The 19,121-nt window shown below is 37.9% G+C and overlaps 1 protein-coding gene across 14 annotated transcripts in view; it reads right to left on the minus strand.

Annotated features, from left to right (window-relative positions):
* ICA1 (islet cell autoantigen 1) overlaps window positions 1-19,121 on the minus strand; it is a 140,737-nt gene that overhangs the window by 119,389 nt on the left and 2,227 nt on the right. For 4 of the 14 annotated variants that reach the window (XM_072764409.1, XM_026003832.2, XM_072764408.1 and 1 more), the window contains exon 2: window positions 1,204-1,305. In XM_072764409.1, the coding sequence (XP_072620510.1) occupies window positions 1,204-1,220 (17 nt within the window). In that variant the 5' untranslated portion in view covers window positions 1,221-1,305. Of the gene's footprint in view, window positions 1-1,203; window positions 1,306-8,360; window positions 8,452-19,121 lie in introns of all 14 variants that reach the window. The other 10 variants (XM_072764407.1, XM_072764411.1, XM_026003833.2 and 7 more) reach the window with 4 other exon arrangements.

Genomic DNA, 19,121 nt, shown 5'->3' on the forward strand with positions numbered 1-19,121 from the left:
AAGTCATCCAGGATTAAAATCCAGTCCTGTTAATCCCAGTCAGTGCTCATTTCAATGTTCTCTGCAGCCCCTACATTTCAGCAGTAGGCAACAAAGTGGCAGAGTAAGTGAGAGAAAGACTTTGGAAAAGGGCCCGCTTCTCAGCGCTCCCCCATCTCTCTTAGGTGGGTGACAACCTACTTTCTTAGCCTGCTATCAGGGTATGACAGCCATTATGAGGGTCACAGGATGGGGCCACCCCTTTGTCTTAATGAGGTAAGATGGTACAATTATAAAAAGAGTCTGACAACTTTTAGAGACCTGTCAAATGGGGATACTTGGGGAAACTAAATCCCTTAGCCATTTATTAATTACCTTTTAAAACTCATTACATTTTAAGACTTGCAAAAATTCTCTTAAAGTTTGTCACTTGATATTACAGAGGCCTTAGGCCTGATTACTTCTTTACTGATAGAGGAGGGATAAAAAAGTAAATTCCTTATTATAGCTAATTGTACAATTGAAACATGAAAATATATATCTCATTTTTTCATGCTACAAACTAGAGATAAAACATGACAAGATCAGCTTGCCTGGTGGGTCATGGGTTCAAAAGTGTTCAGAAACACTGTTTGAGGCAGACCTGGAGTTTATGAAAGTTTAACATGCTCCTGAAATGTGTTACAGACATGTAAATGACAGTGTTTAGCACTGCCATGATTACCATATTTTATTCAGCAGTAGCATCCTCTGACCATGATTGTCTCACAAGTGTCCATGAAGGTTGAAGTCACAGCAATAAATTCGTAAGTCTGAGTTTGTGTTCACTCATTATTTTATAGCTGTCATACATCAAGTTCCCTGAGAACACTGATAAGTTGTAAATAAAATAGCACTAAAAATATATATTTTGACTTATTATATTTGAAAAACTGGTGATAAGAAAAGCCATTAGATTCTCAGGAGAAAAACTGTATCTATTAATTTCTTAGAGAATATGTATTATATAAGAACTTATCATATTTTTGGTTTTTTGGTTTCTGTATTTCATTTAGAAGGGATGTTGAACTTGACTATACTCCATATTGGATAGAGGCTAACAGATGATTTACTGCTAATGTGACTCTTGATTTTTCTATTCAACAGATATTTATTGATCATATACTATGTACTTTCCTCTTTCATTAGCCTCCCCCAGTTTAGAAAAGACAATACATTACTTACCATTTGTGTCCTGACATGTTTTCTTCTTCTTCTTTTTCTACTGTTGATGATTTGGGGAGAAGGGGCAGGGAAAAAGCATGAGAGGATAAGTTATATTATAACCTGAAATAAAACAAATATGTTTAACAGTTAACACACTATATGTTAATTTGACACATATAAAATCTTTCAATCTAAACCATTTCTAATTGTATTTAGGGGCTATACAGTTACACTGTACACTGCTGTTGAGAGTAATTTAACACTGGAACAAATATCCCAAATGAAGCATAAGAAGCAAATAGGCAGACTGAATGAGAAAAGCAGGTTGCAGAAGACTATTTAAATATGAGACCACAAAATGTAAAAGAATACTATATATTGCTTAAGTATACAAGTATCATAGAGTAAAGGTATAAAAATTGCCTAGGAATGATAAACTCCAGATAGCAGTTACTCACACTGAAGTGGGTGGGGGATATTATTTAAGAAGAGTACACAGTGGCTTCAATTGTACTCATAATGTTCGCTTTGTTAAGCCTGGTGGTGACTAGACTGCATCTGTGTCCCTCTTCACAGATTTGAAATATTTTATAAATGTGCTCACTTTGGCAGCATATATACTAAAATTGGAACAATACAGAGCAGATTAGCACAAGAAACCCCAAACCAGGAAACTCTACCCACCCAACCATCCACCCAAGGGAAATGGAAGGCAAGAAATACAAAGGATCATGTGTTAACCATAGAGTTGGCGGTATGGGCGGGGAGCAGGGTTCAGCTGTAGGGGTATAGATTTGCTGGTGCCTCTTAATCTGTCCTGGGTACCAGGAAGGGAAGAAGAGTGTGTTCTTGTTGATTAAGACTTGCTCCTGTGGTTGGCCTTTGGCCATGCTGCTGCCTGACTCTGTCCCTTCCCAGGGACTGACCATTAGCCCAAGCTGCCCTTGTCAGGTGGGCTCTGGCATAGAGTGCTACACTTGCTGAGGTTCCTCATCGTAGTGACTAGTAAGGAATTTGGGGAATTCTCACAACCTTTTCTGTATAATAGGAGGGTATTAGCTTGGTCACAGGTAATTCCTTGCCCTGATCTCTTCCCCACACCCAAGGAAATAGCTCTCCATTTTTTTATTTTTAACTTTTGTTTGAAATAAAGTCCTTAGCTAGCTGGAAAAGAAAACAAAGTATTTCATAATATTTCTAAAAAATGAGCCAGCACACTGAAAACAAAACAATACATACACATACAACACAAAAGGCTAAAGGCTAAATAAAACAAAATACCAGAAGGGTTAAAAGAAGGAAAATGTGATTATTTTGGTTTTTACCAGCCAAGCATTGTATTTTCACCTAATCAGTAAATATGGGAGTAACTTTATTCCATTGTCCTTCACTCCCTTTGCTCTACTTAGGAAAGTCAGCCAAGTCCACGGCTAGAGTAAACCAACCCAAACACACTTGCCTACCAGTTTCTGGAAAAACTGGAGAGCTTGCTACCTAAAGGAATGCCTCTGGCCAGACACAGAGGCTGGCTGCCAATGTGAATGCTCAGTAAATGAATGCTTCTGGCTACTCCATAAAATCAATCTAGTTGTTCTTCTTCTACACCAGAAAGTGCCTCTAAAATGATTTGAAATGTTTTTAAGTTTTAATTTTTAACATTTAAAAAATGTTAAAAAGATTTTAAAAATGTTTTAAGGGAACTAAATGAAAGTGCTAAAATTCTAGGTTTCAGGTATGGGAACATGAGAAAGGAAGACATTTTTCTGGAGTGTCTGGATGCCTCTGAAATGATGGCATCCAGTCATAAGCATCTCTATGCCTCCTGGAGGACTTCCAAGTTTGTGGACAAGTTGCTTTGGGAATGACATTCATGATGAGTAAGCCTTGCCCTCTACTCAGTAAATCATAGAGAGGCCACCAACTTCTAGCCTTCTCAACACCCACACAGCTGCTTCCCTGCAAGTACATATTTAGCTCAAAGCTTCCAATAAAATTTCTCATGAAAAGACATTCTTCAAGCAAACAAAATCAGTATACTCTTTCCGTGAGTCCAATTTCACTATGACCTCCTAGGAAAGTTGATATTTTTTTAATAATTTTTAATTGTGGTAGAAACCACATGAATATATCCTTTAAAAGTTTTAAGTATAAGGTACAGAACTCTTAACGATATGCACATTGTTATATAACAGATCTCCAGAACTTTTTCATCTTGCTGAAACTCTGTATCCCTCCAACCATTTCCTCCACCCCTCCCCCAATGGCAACCACCATTCTTACTGTTTCTACCAGTTTGACTATCTTAGATACTTCATATAAGTGGAATTATGCAGTATTTGTCTTTATTGTGATTGGTTTATTTTACTTAGCATAATATTGTCAAGGTTCTATAACCTATGACAGCTTTTCCTTCTTTTTGAAGATGGAATAATATTCCATTGTATATATAAAGCATATTTTCTTCATCTATCCACTGATGGGACATTTAGCTTGCTCCCACATCCTGGCTATGAATAATGTTGCAATGAACATTGGGTGTACAAATATCTTTTGAGATCCAGGGTTTTTTTTTTATTATTTTTGTACCCAGAAGTAGGATTGCTAGATCATAGGGTGGTTCTATTTTTGATTTTTTGAGGAACCTCCTTACTTTTTCCACAGTGACTGCACCATTTTAAAGTCCCACCAACAGTGTTCCAAAGGCTTCAATTTCTTCACCTTCTTCCCAATACTTGTTACCTTTCTTTTATTTCTTTTTTTTTTTTTTGATAGCAGCCATCCTAATGAACGTGCAGTGATATTTCACTGTGGTTTTGATTTGCATTTCCCTGATAACTAGTGATGTTGAGCATCTTTTCACATACTTACTATCCATATCTTCTTTGGAGAAATGTTTATTCAAGTCCTTTGCCTATTTTTTTCAATTGGGCAATTTTGTAGTTGTTATTACACTGTAGGGTAGGAGTGCTTTATACATTGTGGATATTAACCTTTTATCTATAGTTTGCAAATACTTTCTCCCATTACAAATACTTTTTCATTTTGTTTCCTTTGCTGCAACTTTTTAAATTAATTTTTGATTATCAAAGTATATAACAATTTAAGTTATTTGTAATGTAGTAATAGATAATAAAAATCACTGAGCAAATGCTCTTTCTACTTGAACTTCTAAGCTATTTGTAGATTATGGTGCCAGTGCTCTTCAAGGTGTTTACAGGTCATTTATGCTGGAATCTTCTGGACCGTCAACAGGCAGATTCCTGGGCCCCATTTCTCTACCTAATGATCAAAAATATCTGGCTTTGGGTCTGAGAATCTGCATTTGTAACAGGCTTTGCAAGTGATTCTGAAACACATGAAGCCAGAATACCACAGCTAAATAGCATATGAAAAATCCTTTCTGGAGATGGATCTTAAACTGCTGGATTATAATAGACTACTATAGCAAAGGAATCACTGTTGGCAAAATCAGGTCAACTCTACAGGGCATATCTGAATATCTCATGAGAAAGCAGCTGCAGTCAGGACTCAAATCTCCAACTCCATACGCCAGAGACAACAAACCTTTTAAGATTTCCTTAAAAATTCATCTTCTCTTGCTCTACCACTTTCTAAATTCATAGTGTCAAAATCGCTACTTTAAAAAAATCATTATAATTCCCATCCATTCACTCATTTTAGTTCATCAGTTTGGTTGCACTGAGCATGCACTGAGTGTCCAGTTAATACATACCAAGCATTGTCTAGCCTCAAGTAACGTATAGTCTAAATCAGCTCTGTCCAACAGAAATACACTATGAGTTACATATGTAATTTTAAATGATTAAATAGCAATGTTAAAAATGTAAGAATAGTAAAAAAAAATTTAAATAACATATTTAACTCAATATATCTAAAATATTATTTCAATATGTAATAAAAAATTAATAATGATGTATTTTGTATTCATGTTTTTGCACCAAGTCTGAAATCTGGTGTGTATGTTATAGTACATCTCAATTGAGACTAGCCACATTAAGTGTCAATGGCCACATATGGTTAATGGCTACAATAGTGAACAATGCAGGTTAGGCAGAAAAGACAGACATAATTTTCGTATCCAAGAGATTCTTAATATTTGCAAGGGACATATAAAAAAGACCTTTGTGAATCCTCAAATTTGTAAAATCTGCTGTTAGAAGAGTCATTTCCCCTATAAAATACAATAAAGTCTATGATTAGCTAATACTTTGTGATTCTGCAAAGGAGGCTGTATCTCCATTTCTGCCACAAGACACTTATGAAAGAAACCCAAGATGAATGCTATCATGTCTCAAGCATTTTAATAGCAGAGAAGACTTCCTAAAGTTCTATCTGTGACCACATTACTTTGGAAGATAAGCAAAGAAGAGCAAGCATCAAGCTGCTTATGGACTTGGCATGACATGAAAAAAAAAAAAAAAGCACCAATACTGTTAAATTCAGCATGACTTAACCACATGAATGTCTTTGTTTCACTAAATTTTGTCTCTCCAAGGAAGACAAAGCAGATGAGCCAATAAGAATTAAAACCTTCTCAAAGAAGTAGGGACTCAAGAGTTAATAAATCAACAGAAATCAAGTTTCCGGAGCACCTGGCTGGCTCAGTTGGTTGAGCATGTGACTCTTGATCTTGGGGTTATGAGTTCAAGCCCCATGTTGACCATGGAACTTATTTTTAAAAAAAAGGCAAAAACAAATTCCTAAATCTGATGTAACAATCCTGAGGGTGAGGGGACTGGTTAGCGAAGAGTGGCTTGTCAAAGACAAGTACTAACAGGGAAAGATGTCTGCTGAGAGATGGAGCTGCTGCTGAGGCCAGCACCCTCTCAGGTGACACTGAGACTACCAACCTAATCCTCCTAGAGTTTGCTGGGTTGCCCCTGGAAGGGGACATAGTACACTGACCTCATGCGCCAAGGCCAGGCATTAAGACCACCGTTGTTCTCAGCCATGCCCATGTGGCTGACAGGCCATTCTGCCTTGTAGGGAGAACTGGGAGAAGAGGGATACTTCGTTCATTGTACTGGGGTTCTGTGAAATAATTATGCTTATTTTTCCTCTTTGCTTTTTTTACAGCTTGCTGTGCTGTATCTTTAATTTTATTCACCCATGTGGACAGACTATAACTTTTTTATTTCCTATAGCCACTAAAAAGCCATTTGGAACACACTGGATGGTCAACACACAGGCTAAAGTTTTCCCCCAAGTACTCCAAGGTTCCCAGAAGGCTATAGCAAGCCTGGTTCAAACAAAGTTTGATGTATTACTGCAAAGGAGAGGAGCTGATCTGTCCTCAGATGCCTTAAACCGTGAGACTTAGATTCTCTTCCTTAGAAATATAACATGGGGAAGTATTTTCATTCCACATAGGCTGGCTTCAGCTGCACTGAACATTTGTTCTGGCCCAGAACTCTTTTCTATGAGCTTATGGAGTTAGCTGATGGTACCTCCAATTACATTTGAATTATGCAAAGAGTATAAAATTCTTGAGCCAACCCTTACTCAGAGTAAAGGTAAGATAGTTACATTTTACTGTATCAGTACTCTCAATCCACAAATATGTTTCAATAAACTTTCTCTTGAATCACATTTTCTAAGTCTGTTGTGTATCTTGTACAGTTTTATGTCTAAAATTAATTACCTTTCCAACTTTAGCAGATTTTTCTATCAGTGAACAGTTTTTCTATTAGATGGAGTACAAGCTGAAACTGAATCCAGAATCCCTTTCCCCTGTATCTGCACTGAGCATATGGTGGATTCTCTTGAATTGCAGATCTGAGACACTGCCAAATTTGTCATTTTTCTAACTTACTCAAAATTCCCTATTTTCTGACTAAAAATTGTCACTATCTTAGAGCTCTTCAGCACTGCTGTACATACCAGCATTTAGCTTTCTTTGGGAAGTGGGCCATTTTCCCCCATAAGAAACACACTTTTCAAGTGATGTGGGTGCAAAGTGGTACATTTGCATCATTCCAGAGTAAAATCACTCATTCCCAAACACCAGCTTGATGACACCACACATCACTGAACAAGTGCAAATCTGTTCATATCACAAACATTCCTGAAGCTGGGATGTGTCCTACAATTATACCCTTGTTTATTGTCTGGCAGTTACTTTCCTTCCTTCACAGAACATAAAATGGTAAAAGGTCTTGTGAGCAATGGTTTCTTACATCTGATGAAATACAGAATAATTATTTAAAATTAAGCCTTAGTAAAAACACATCACTACATGCTACAGACTTTTGGGCCTATTTGAGTATGGAGAATCTGAAGTCAGGGAATGCCAGGTGTTGCCTGTGATTTAGAATGAGTGCCATGACAGAGGAAGGTGCCCAGGTTCAAGAAAAGAGAGGAGAGGATAAAGAGCTGGCTTCTTACATGGCCTCTGGGCTGAGTTTCTAAGAATTAATAAAGGCTGGCCAGGTGAAGGGTAAGAATGAGGGCAGTGAAGGGGAAGGGCAGGGGTGGGTGGTCTGTCTATTCCAGAGAGAAAGCAATGAACATAATCTTGCATAGCAGAATTGCATGGCACGTGTATGCAAGCCATCATAAGCAGTTGTGCAGTCCTAGAACTTACAGGAAGAAAAGATGTGACTGAGGAGACACAGGGACCAATCTCCAAGGCCATCCCTGTCTCCTTCAGCATTTAGATATATTCTAGCCACAGGAGGGTGGACACTCAATGCTGTTTATTTCACATTTAGTGAGCACCTTCTATGTCCTGTCTTTGCTGCAGAGTTCATCTTTGACTATCTATAACAAATGCTGGAATCCTGTAGCATGCCTCCTGAATTTAGCTTCCAACTATACAATCTCAAGTACATAATTTTCTGCCAGTTTCATCTTTCCATTTTTCTTTCAGAGATTAACTTCATCTAGAAATATTACCAGTATTTGATATCTTGTTTTGTCTTTGGGTTTATTTTTCTGGCGCAGTCTTAAAACTAAGTAAGTCATATAATTTAGAGCCAAAAGGAAGTTGAGAAACAATAAAGCCCCTTTTTCTTGCATAGCATATATAATTGTCAAATCACTGTTATACACCTGAAAATATTATAACACTCTACATCAATTACACTTCAATAAAATATAAAAGAAATAGATAATTAAATAAATCAAGAATAGAATAAATTAAATAACATGGGGACCTGTGATCCAGGGAGGTGACTAATGGGTCTCAGAGAACAAAGCCAAGTAGCTTCAGAGCCAGGGCTTCAATGCAGGCTCCTGATGGCTTGCCTAATGAACAGAAGAAACACAAATCTGTCAGAGGTTCCAGGTAATGAGTTAAAAAATAATTTAATGTTTGTACATTTCTTTTGCTCCAAGTTATTTTTCATCTTTTTTCCCAGTGGTTTATCTTTGGTCATTTTCTCTTATGTCAATAATGATTTTTATAATTTCCCATGAAGAGAAGGAAGTATGTTTTAAGTATAAATGTTAAAACAGTTTTAGCAGAAACAGAGAAAAACAATTTCTCCACATGTAATTATGTATTTTAAAAAAACTGGTTCTTCAAATCACAGTTGAAAAATTGCTATAGATGGTGGGAAGTTGAAGTAGTCTTCCATCATTTCAAAAGCTAAATATTAATTAAAGGAATATCATTTTGGGGCACCTGGCTGACTTGGTAAAGCATGCAACTCTTGATCTCAAGATTGTGAGTTTGAGCCCCACTTTGGGTGTAGTTTAATGAAAAATAATAATAATAATACAGTAATGTGCTTTTGACTAGCTTTTATGACTGTTTTTCTTCTTTATCAGATACCACAAACTCTTCTATTCAGTTTTGTTCAAGTTATGATTACTTGAGCATTCCATGTACCTTTATATGGATTCTATCTCTATTTGAGTTTGTATCTCCTGCAAGTGATTTCTTTTCCTGCAAATGATTTTTTTTTAAAGATTTTGTTTATTCATAGACACAGAGAGAAAGGGGGAGTGGGGGGAGAGAGAGAGAGAGAGAGAGACAGAGAGACAGACACAGGCAGAGGGAGAAGCAGGCTCCATGCAAGAAGCCCCACGTGGGACTTGATCCCGGGTCTCCAAAATCACACCCTGGGCTGCAGGCGGCGCCAAACCGCTGCGCCACCGGGGCTGCCCTGCAAACGATTTTTGATATTTCATAAATTAACAAGTACAAGTAAAACACAATAATGCTTAAATTTTGTAAGTCAGCAAATCTTATAAAAGCAAAACAGAATTCTAATCTTACTCAAGGCAACTAAAGGATGAGTGAATTTTTGTTTAAACCTTATATGTAGGGCAGCCCGGGTGGCTCAGCGGCTTAGTGCCAGCTTCAGCTCAGGGCATGACCCTGGAGACCCGGGATCGAGTCCCACGTTGGGCTCCCTGCATGGAGCCTGCTTCTCCCTCTGCTTGTCTCTCTGCCTCTCTTTTTCTTTCTCTATATTTCTCATGAATAAATAAATAAAATCTTTAAAAAATAATCTTAAAAAAACTTATATGTACAAATTGTTAAAATTTGCATTTTCTGTTAATGAATTGGGGTCATAAGATTTTTTAAATATTTATTTATTCATGAGAGACACACAGAGAGAGGCACAGACATAGGCAGAGGGAGAAGCAGCCTCCCCTTGGGGAGCCCAATGGGGGACTCAATCCCAGGACTCTGGGATCAAGCCCTGAGCTGAAGGAAGAGGCTCAACCACCCAGGCATCCCAGGAGTCTTAGGATATTTTTAAATGATCATTTCATTCACATTTCAGAACAGCTCAGGTACTACATACAGGTATTAACTAGCCTTAATGCTTCCCTAAACATACTAAAAATCATTCCTAAAGTAAATACTTCAAATGTCAACATAACTTATCTCCCAATATAAAATAAAAGCCAGTAAATCCATGATCATGTAACAAATTTGTGCCTCCTCCATGTCACTTCACCCGTCTGGCCTCACTTTGCTTGCCTGTGAGACAGTAAACCGCGCTAGCTGACATCTAGGATACTTTTGGTCACAAAGACCATAAAGCTTATTTTAATTCATTTTAGAGACATTTATCTATGAGAAAGCCCTAAAATAATGATCACATCTTCCTTTTTAAAAATGAGGAAACTGGGGTTCTAAAAAGTTGTCCAAGAGAGCAGGATAAAAATCAAGTTCTCAATAAAGGAAGCTGGGATTGAAACACTAATCTCCAGTTAGCAACCTGGTGCTCCCCTCAGTCTCTGCCTCAAGAGACTGTTTCTCAAAGGAAAATATCCAACATAGCATTTCATATTCTAAGAAACTGGGAGAAAAAGTCAAGATATTATCTAAAAGGTTATCATTCTCACCATTAATATTAGTGAAAAATATGATATCCCCACAAAAAACAAAGAACAAAAAACTCAAATGGCTCAGAAGGGGCATGGGCTAGGTCTTGCTCTTCTTTCTCTTACAGCCTTGCTTGCAAAGGACAATTGATGGTGAATTTTGTGCTACAATGAAAATCATAGCAGCAATAACAAAGAAGCTGGCATTTAAAAACAAAAAACCTCAAAAAAATCCACAAGAGCAAATAACATAAAATGGATTAAAAGACTGGGAACAGGGCAGCCTGGGTGGCTCAGCGGTTTAGCACTGCCTGTGGCCCAGGGCGTGATCCTGGAGATCCGGGATCGAGTCCTACATCAGGTTCCCTGCATGGAGCCTGCTTCTCCCTCTGCCCATGTCGCTGGTCGCTGTCTCTGTGTGTGTGTGTGTGTGTGTGTGTGTGTGTGTGTTTGTGTGTGTGTGTGTCTTTCATGAATAAATAAAATCTTAAAAAAAAAGACTGGGAACAGATAAAGAATAAATATGGTGTCTTTGCTAAAGAAAAGATTTTTTAAAACAAAACCTTGCTTATAAATTATATTCACCTTTGATTTTATTTAGATTGGTTTACATTACTTCCAAATGTCAGTTCAAATTTAGCAATGGGTTTTAATCTCTAGTATTTATGGTGGCTTTTTCTCTAAAAGCTCAATTTCAAAGGGTGAAGACAAAAGTCCTAATCAACTTCTTTAAAGAAAAAAAAAAAAAGAAATATTACATACCTTTCAACTGCCATTATAGAACATTATTAAATGATAGGAATACATGTTTTCCTTAAATTATACTTCAAAAATGCACTTTATAATTGGAAGACTCTTATCAATTTAACAATTTTTTTATAGAAGAAAAATATGAAACGGTTAACTTTATCATCTAATATCATGCTGTCCAAATGTCACTGGCCATTTTTGGCTGCTGAGAACTTGAAATATGGCTAGTCTGAATTTAGATATGTTTTTGGTATCCATTGGATTTTTAATACTCAGTAGACCCCCCAAAAGTAAAATATCTCATCGATACATCTTAGATTTATAGGCTATAAATCATTTTAGATTTGTATTTTATATTTATAAAAAGATTGTTTTATATCAATGTATTTGTACATATTCACATTTATATAACTATATTATATATAAATACATATTTATACATTCTATTTTTCTATTTATATATTTATTTTTTAATTTTATGTTATAATATTTTGCACATATTGGGTTAAATAAAATATATTATCTAATTTCACATATTCCCTTTCAGTTTTTTAAATATGCCTGTAGTATGTTTTAAATGACTTATATGGCTGCCATTTCCTTTTCACATACAGCCTTAGTCTAAAGCATTAAGCAAATCAATAAAGAGCTAGAAATTAATTTTATAACTCAGGTCACCAATATTCTACAGATAGAACTTTAAATAGTTCTTTCTCCCTAGAATCTGTCAGAAATGTCATTACAAATATAAAATTCCATATATGTACATATATATGTATATATACAAAGACTGTATATATGTATATATAGATATATTCACAGGCATACTGTTTATAGTTTTTTTTAAATGACCTACATAATGACTGCATCCACATTTTCCTTGTAAGTTGCTTTAAAAAAGTCCAAATCTATGTGCAAAATGCACTAATAGTTTTGGTTTTTTTAAAGATTTTTTTTATTTATTCATGAGAGACACAGAGAGAGAGAGAGAGAGGCAGAGACATAGGCAGAGGGAGTGGCAGGCTCCATGTAGGCAGCCCGATGTAGGACTCGATCCCGGGACTCCAGGATCACGCCTGAGCTGAAAGCAGGCACTTAACTGTTGAGCCACCCAAGAGTCCCTGCACTAATAGTTTCAAATCAGATTCGTGGAAATAAGAAGATAATAAACTACTATAAGACCATCAAAAAAAAAAAAATCACTAAAAGTGAAACGATAAAATTGTCTCTATGTATATTTATATATATACACACACCTACAAAGTATATGTACATATTTGCAAATGAAATATACTATATACAATTCATATACTAATATATAGAAATATATGGTTAATAATATTACAGGTATGATAGAAGTATGTGAATGTATGAAATTACACATAAGCATAATTTCAGCAATCAGAATAATCAGGGAGACGCTGTTTACAAGGTTCTTTAATATTAAATTCATAAGTTGAAGCAATTATAGAGATTATCAAGTAATTTCTTACGCCTTCACTGATTCACTCAGAGGTAAGAGAGAATTTATAAATCATTCAGTCAAATCTCCTCTTTTCACAGGGCAAAGAACTGAGACCCAGAAAACATCCCAAGACACAGAGTAAGCCTGTTTCATTAGTCTTAAATAACTGAAATACACACACACCAATAGGTAGTTTAAAAATGTCTATACTATGCACAGATAAATGACCACAGCTCCTTTCTCTGGAAATGGCTTGTAGTCAAGGACTTTCCTTGGTAAAGTTGTAGCTACTAACTCATGTGTGAGTCTGGGCTGGCTTAAGAGCAAGGGATGAAGGCTGCCTAGGCAGGGGAGGGAGAAGCAAGAAGGGGACTTTAAAATAAAAGTCAAGCAGCAAAGGGAAGCAAACAGAAAGTTCTACATCTTCATGTATCCCAACTAACAGAGCTACCCTTACCTACACTGGGTCATCTAATTGGTATTATTTGAGAACTAGTCAAAAGATCTCTTTTCCAGACTCTCTACTCTCTTAGAAAAGCTGCTTATAGGATTAAATAGCAGCAACACTCAGAGTAAATAAGGCACAAGACTGTTTTTTGTTTTGTTTTGTTTTGTTTTGTTGATGGGTCAGGAAAGATAGGGCCATGGGCATATACCTGGTAGGGCAGGGAGAATAACCAAGAAGTAGTCCAAAGGGGTGCAGGTCCAAGTCAGGAGTGCAGCAGGGAAGAGAAAAGCAGGAAGCAGAAAGGAGGGAGTGGTTTGGCACCAATGCAAAGTTTACCTACTTCACAATGATGCCCATGCTGCCTATGGCAACACTGAAGAAAGAGCATTAGATACAAGGACATTAATCCTGGCCTTCAGGAAGCAACAGGTGGAAGAAAACTCTCCAGGGTGATGATGACCAGTCCCCCTCTTCATTTACTATAGGGAATCATGGCTCTTGGCATTGTGCTAGGCACCCTCTCTCATAGCTTCCACTCTTCGTGCACCACTGCTCACTTCTTTGGAATTATCCAGCACCATGACTATAACTACAGCTGTTCCTTTCTCTTTGTCTGGAAGGGAGAGGTCTCACCCCCTTTCCCCTTCTCATCCTGCTGGGATGGCAGAAGACAGAATCAGCTAGCATTGTTGACTAGAGAGTTCCAGAAAACAATATGGAAGCTAAATGGTTTGTATGACAACTTTTGTATGCAACTCTGCAGCTTTTAGAGTGCTTGCTGGAGCACTTTCTCTAGGAATACTTCATGGAATCCTGATGGGCCATGCTAGAGAGGCCATACAGAGACATTCCGGCAACAGTCAACAACCAGCAGTAATTGCTGCATCCGCCCAACTATTATCTCCTCTCTTCAAGTTAATTAACCTCCCTTTCTGCCCTCAGCCCAAGTTCTTTAAACTCTTTCCTCCTCCAGTTACCATCTCTTCCTTCTCTTCACTGAGGTCTTTTCAGCCCACACAGTTCCCTTCTCCACCATGCCAGAGAAAGTTTTTCACTATGAATCCAACTTAGGTCCTCATCTCACTTGACCTTTGACCAAGCTCCCCTTCCTTAACTGTTCAGCAAACACTTTACACTTCTGAATCTCTTCTAATTTCTTTGATAGCTCCTCTTTCTCTGTGCCCACATCTCAGTGACCTACAAGGTTCCGACCTTGGTTGTCTTCTACTGTACTTCACCTGCCTCTTTAGGTGATTTAATACACTTTGTGTGTGCTAATGACATCCAAAATTAAACAGCTCCCCAGAGACAGCAGTAGGGAGATGGAAATATGGACGCGGTGCTCTAAAGAAGTGTTTAAATTCCCATCTCCCCATTGTAATCTTCACCTGGATGTCCCACAGGTACTTCAGCGCATCTAAAACTGAACCTATATCTCTCCATCTGCATCCCCAAATCATTCTATTTTTTTTCCCCTGTGGTTCCTATGTTAATTGCCAGGACAAAATCCACCAAATGGTCCAAACTGGAGATTTGACTTCCCATCTTTTATAGCCAGTCTCCAAGTTCTCTCCATTCTACCTCCTAAAAAGCTATTAGTTACATCTTGTCTTTTCTATGTTGACAGCCAGGACTTAGTCTAGGCCTTCAGAGGCAAAACTATGCCTATATTTGCCCACTCCAATCTTTCATATTATGGTCTGAACTATTACTATAATATGCAGTTCTAATCATGCTGCCCTCTCACTCTAAATGCTTTAATTGCATTCTCTTCCCACTAAAGAAATTCCAAACTCCTTGGCAAAAAACATCAAATGAAAATTCAAAATTTCACTATACTCCACACAGAACTATTTTCCGGCCATTTCAGAAGGCTAGAGCTTCCCTGAATACACTATGCCAAGGCTCTGTGAAATTTCCTTCCCTTGAAATGCTCTCCCCCCCTTTATCCAATTGGCCAATTTAGAGCTGACTTCTCTCCTCAAATGTCACCCCCTCAGTGAAGGCTTTCCTACTTGAACACCCACCCTTCCATACCCAGGGATCTCCCACTCCTATCCTTAACTACAGTCCTTACCTGCCCCCTGCTGGCAGTACCCTGCACTCTCAGTGCTCTTCTGCACTGAGCTAATTACATCCACATCTCCTGCACTACACTGCAAGTCCCTTGGGGGCAGGAACCCTAACTGGTTCATCTCTGCCTCCTTACGTCAAGCACAGTCCCTGAAACACAGCAGGCCTTTGGTAAATATGTACTGGACAAAGGGCAGTAATTGTGTGCTTCCATTCACTGAGCACTTTACATGTGTGAAGCACTTAACACCATTATCTCATATGTGGACACAGCCACAATGAAGGAGATACCACCCCATTTTGCAAATGAGAAAAAAAGCTGAGAGGAGGGTATTATGCTGAGTGAAAAAAGTCAATCGAAGAAGGACCATCATCATATGGTTTCACTCATATGTGGAATATAAGAAATGTGAAAGGGAGTATAAAGGAAAGACGGGAACTGAGTGGGAAAAATTAGAGAGGGAGAAAAACCATAGGGACTCCTAACTCTGGGAAACAAAGGGTTGCGGAAGAGTCGGTGGGGGGGATGGGGTAACTGGGTGATAGGCATAAGGAGGGCACTTGATGGAATGAGCACTGGGTGTTAGACTATATGTTCGCAAACTGAATTTAAATTAAGAAAAAAAAGCTGAGAAAGGTAAAATAATTTGCCCAAAGTCAATAACTGGTAAACTTAGGTCTGCTTTTGACTCCTGAGTTCCTGTTTTTAACCACTCCATTCTACTCCTGAATGAAAGAGATAAGATAATGGGCCCCATTTCTATAAATTGTTTCTATAAAATTGTTTTTAAAAAAGAATTTCTCCTGGTCACAGGCTCAGGTGCTGTGTTAGTCCTAAAACCGTTGCCAAAACTGTTCTTGTGTACAACAAAACTTTGATGATGGCTATCAGGGTTAGCACCAGAAAGGAGAGGCAGCACCATTTATTACAATTATCTCCTCAGTCTCTGGCTTAGGATACACTTCTCCAGACACATGCAGAGAAGGCTGTATTTCTCCCAAGGATCATTAAGTTTCAGACGCTGGTGTCCATGCCCTATTCTGGGAACAAAGACGTGGGTGTGAAAGATCATGATGGTGGCAAATAATAGAATGGAATTTAATGTATGCTCTGGGGAAGTGGCCGCTATGATCTTAGTTCTCCATGTACAAATACTCTCACCTTTAGAACAACAGGACTTTCTGTTCCAGAATCTAGACTCTTAGGGTTAACAATATACCATTACCTACATGGTCAGTGATCCATTCCTGAACACATGTACCTCATGCTTCCCACCTCACAGGACTGAATTGCATTCAGTTATCCTTTTTGGTCATCTTCTTCTAATTCTACATATTTTCTGTTAAATGTATTCTAAAATTAGCCTCTTTTTCTCTAATTCTGATAACTTTAATATCAGTCTATGTTTATATCAGTCTCTGTTTTCTAATACTTCCACCACCTCCACGACTATCCAGTACATAACTGAAACCAGTCTTGCACTTACCCTGATGAATACATTTAATAATCTCAACTCACAGATAATCAGACTTGCCCAAGGTCACTCAGCTAACAAGGACACACATGTATGGTGGGCTCCAGATATGAGGGCTATTTGCCAGTATTTTCTTTATAAACTGGATACTATGTTGGGGACTCTCTCTATTCTCAAGCCTTTTTCAATCTGCCAAATTCTTATTGGTCTTCTAATCCTTAACTCAGGGGCCACCCCCTTCATGAGTCTTCTCAGGTTTTCTGTTTGCACTCTTCCTCACTCTGTCATCCAAGTGGGGTGTCTTGGCCCTGGGTTTCATCCTCTCCTTGCTTTCACTGAAATGTAACTGTCAGCAGATTCTTCTCTTTCTCTCTGTCTTACTACGCTGTAGGCTCCTCCAGAGCAGGCTAGGATGTAGGTCTTGTCTTGGGATTCCCAGCACTAGAATGGTGCCTAACACATAGCATACGTACGACAAATGCTTTGCTGAGTACTGAATAGTGACCCTACTCCTCTGCTGTGGTCAAAGGCCTAGTGAATGATGTCATCTGACTTAGGAGGAAATACTTCTCATCATGAGCAATGCCATTTTCTCAGCTTTTCATGAACTCATTGTCTCACTAGGTTTATACGAGGATAAGTAGTTGCTATTAGTTGAGGAACTACCACCTGTCAGACACTAGGATGTACACTTCATGTACCTTATGCTTATCCTGACAATAATGCCAAGTTGACATCATCCTTTTGAGATGAAGCTCAAAATCAGCTACCCTAAGTAAATGGCCTTCAGTCATATAGAAGGAAGGCTTTGTTTTAAAAGCATTATAAAATGTCCTATTATGTATAGTTATCCCTGTCCTGGAGAGATTCATTAGTATCTGAAATCATTTATGTATACACACACACACACACACACACACACACACAAAATACAATTAATTTAGTTGCTGGAATAGTGAAAACATGGTTAACTAGCATTTACAGAGGTTCAACACAATTCTACTATATGCATTATCTGGGGTAAATCATGCCTATAGTCTTAATTTTCTTATAAACAGGGATTATAATATCTACTTACTTCAAAGGGGATTTAATATTTAAAAAAGCTCATGTTTGCCAAAATGTTTTGTTAAAGAAGTGGGCAGAGTCCCATCTTAGAGCACTATGCTGGATAGTTTAGTGCAGTGTTTGTCAAAGTGGTGACATCAGAGCTACCTGAGGTATTAACAGCAGATGAGAGAAGCCAGACTGGAAGTCCAATTTAACAAGTTCCCAAATGATTCTATTGGACACAAAAGTTTGATAAATACCAGGTTACAACAATGCTTCTCAAGATTTAATATACACACGAATCAATTGCAGATCTTGTTAAAATGCAGATTTGAATTCAGAGGGCTGGGGATGAAGGGGCGGGGCAGGTTGAGATATCTATGTCTAACAAGCTCCCAGGGGAAGCCAATGTTGCTGGTCTATGGATCACATTTGAGTGGCAGGGGGTTGGAAGATCTATCCCCACTGGAACAAATTAGCTTTGCTTTGTTCCAGGACGAGAGATTGAATCTCCCAGATTCAGGGAGTATTCCAGAAAGCCCAAGCTCTTAGCATTGCTACAAAACACTTGAACTACTCAAAACCAAATTGGAACACATTTCCTATCCCAGGGGGAAAAGCAGTAGCATCCTTTTCAGATACAGACAGTACATATGTTTAGCATGTAAAAGAATAATTTACTATTACTGAAGTCCTATTTACTGTACAAAACATTTAAATATATTATTTCTAATTCTGACTACAATTCAACAAGGTGTATGGTCTTACTCTATAGATAAGAAAATGCTAACATAGAGAGCATAAGTTACTTGCTCAAAGTCACATGGCTATTTACATGCTGCAGGTAGGGTTCCAATCCTGTTCTTTTTGGGATTCAAAGCTTACATGTCCTCTGCACGTCCTCCATGATACTAGGGATGATTGTGGTACAAAATGTGACAGCTTAGGGAAAAAATATTTTCTCATATTATTCTTGAAATTCAAAACTTTGCTAAGGCAGATTCTAGATGGGGGTGAGGATGGAGATAAGGTTAATTAATTAGTGATCTATAATGCCTCATGAACAAAAACATGCAGATAGTATCTTTGACTATGGTTCCCGTAAATCTAATACTACAGATGGAATAAAAAGGACATCCGTGACCAGTGCACTGATACTAAATGTTGCCACCTACCATCAGGCTTCTAACTGTGAAACTCAACCAATAAAAAGGAACAGTTCTTTCTGACCCTTGTCGCCTATCAACTTTCCCACTTTCTATTATTTGAGGTTTCTGTAACCCTAAATTTCACCCCAACACAGGTTGACCCTGCCATGTGATTTCAGTTACCACACTTCTCTTGCCTCTAATAAAACTGCCTGCACCTTAAA

Source organism: Vulpes vulpes, chromosome 7, assembly GCF_048418805.1.
Source record: "Vulpes vulpes isolate BD-2025 chromosome 7, VulVul3, whole genome shotgun sequence".
In the NCBI taxonomy this organism is placed as follows: Eukaryota; Metazoa; Chordata; class Mammalia; order Carnivora; family Canidae; genus Vulpes; species Vulpes vulpes.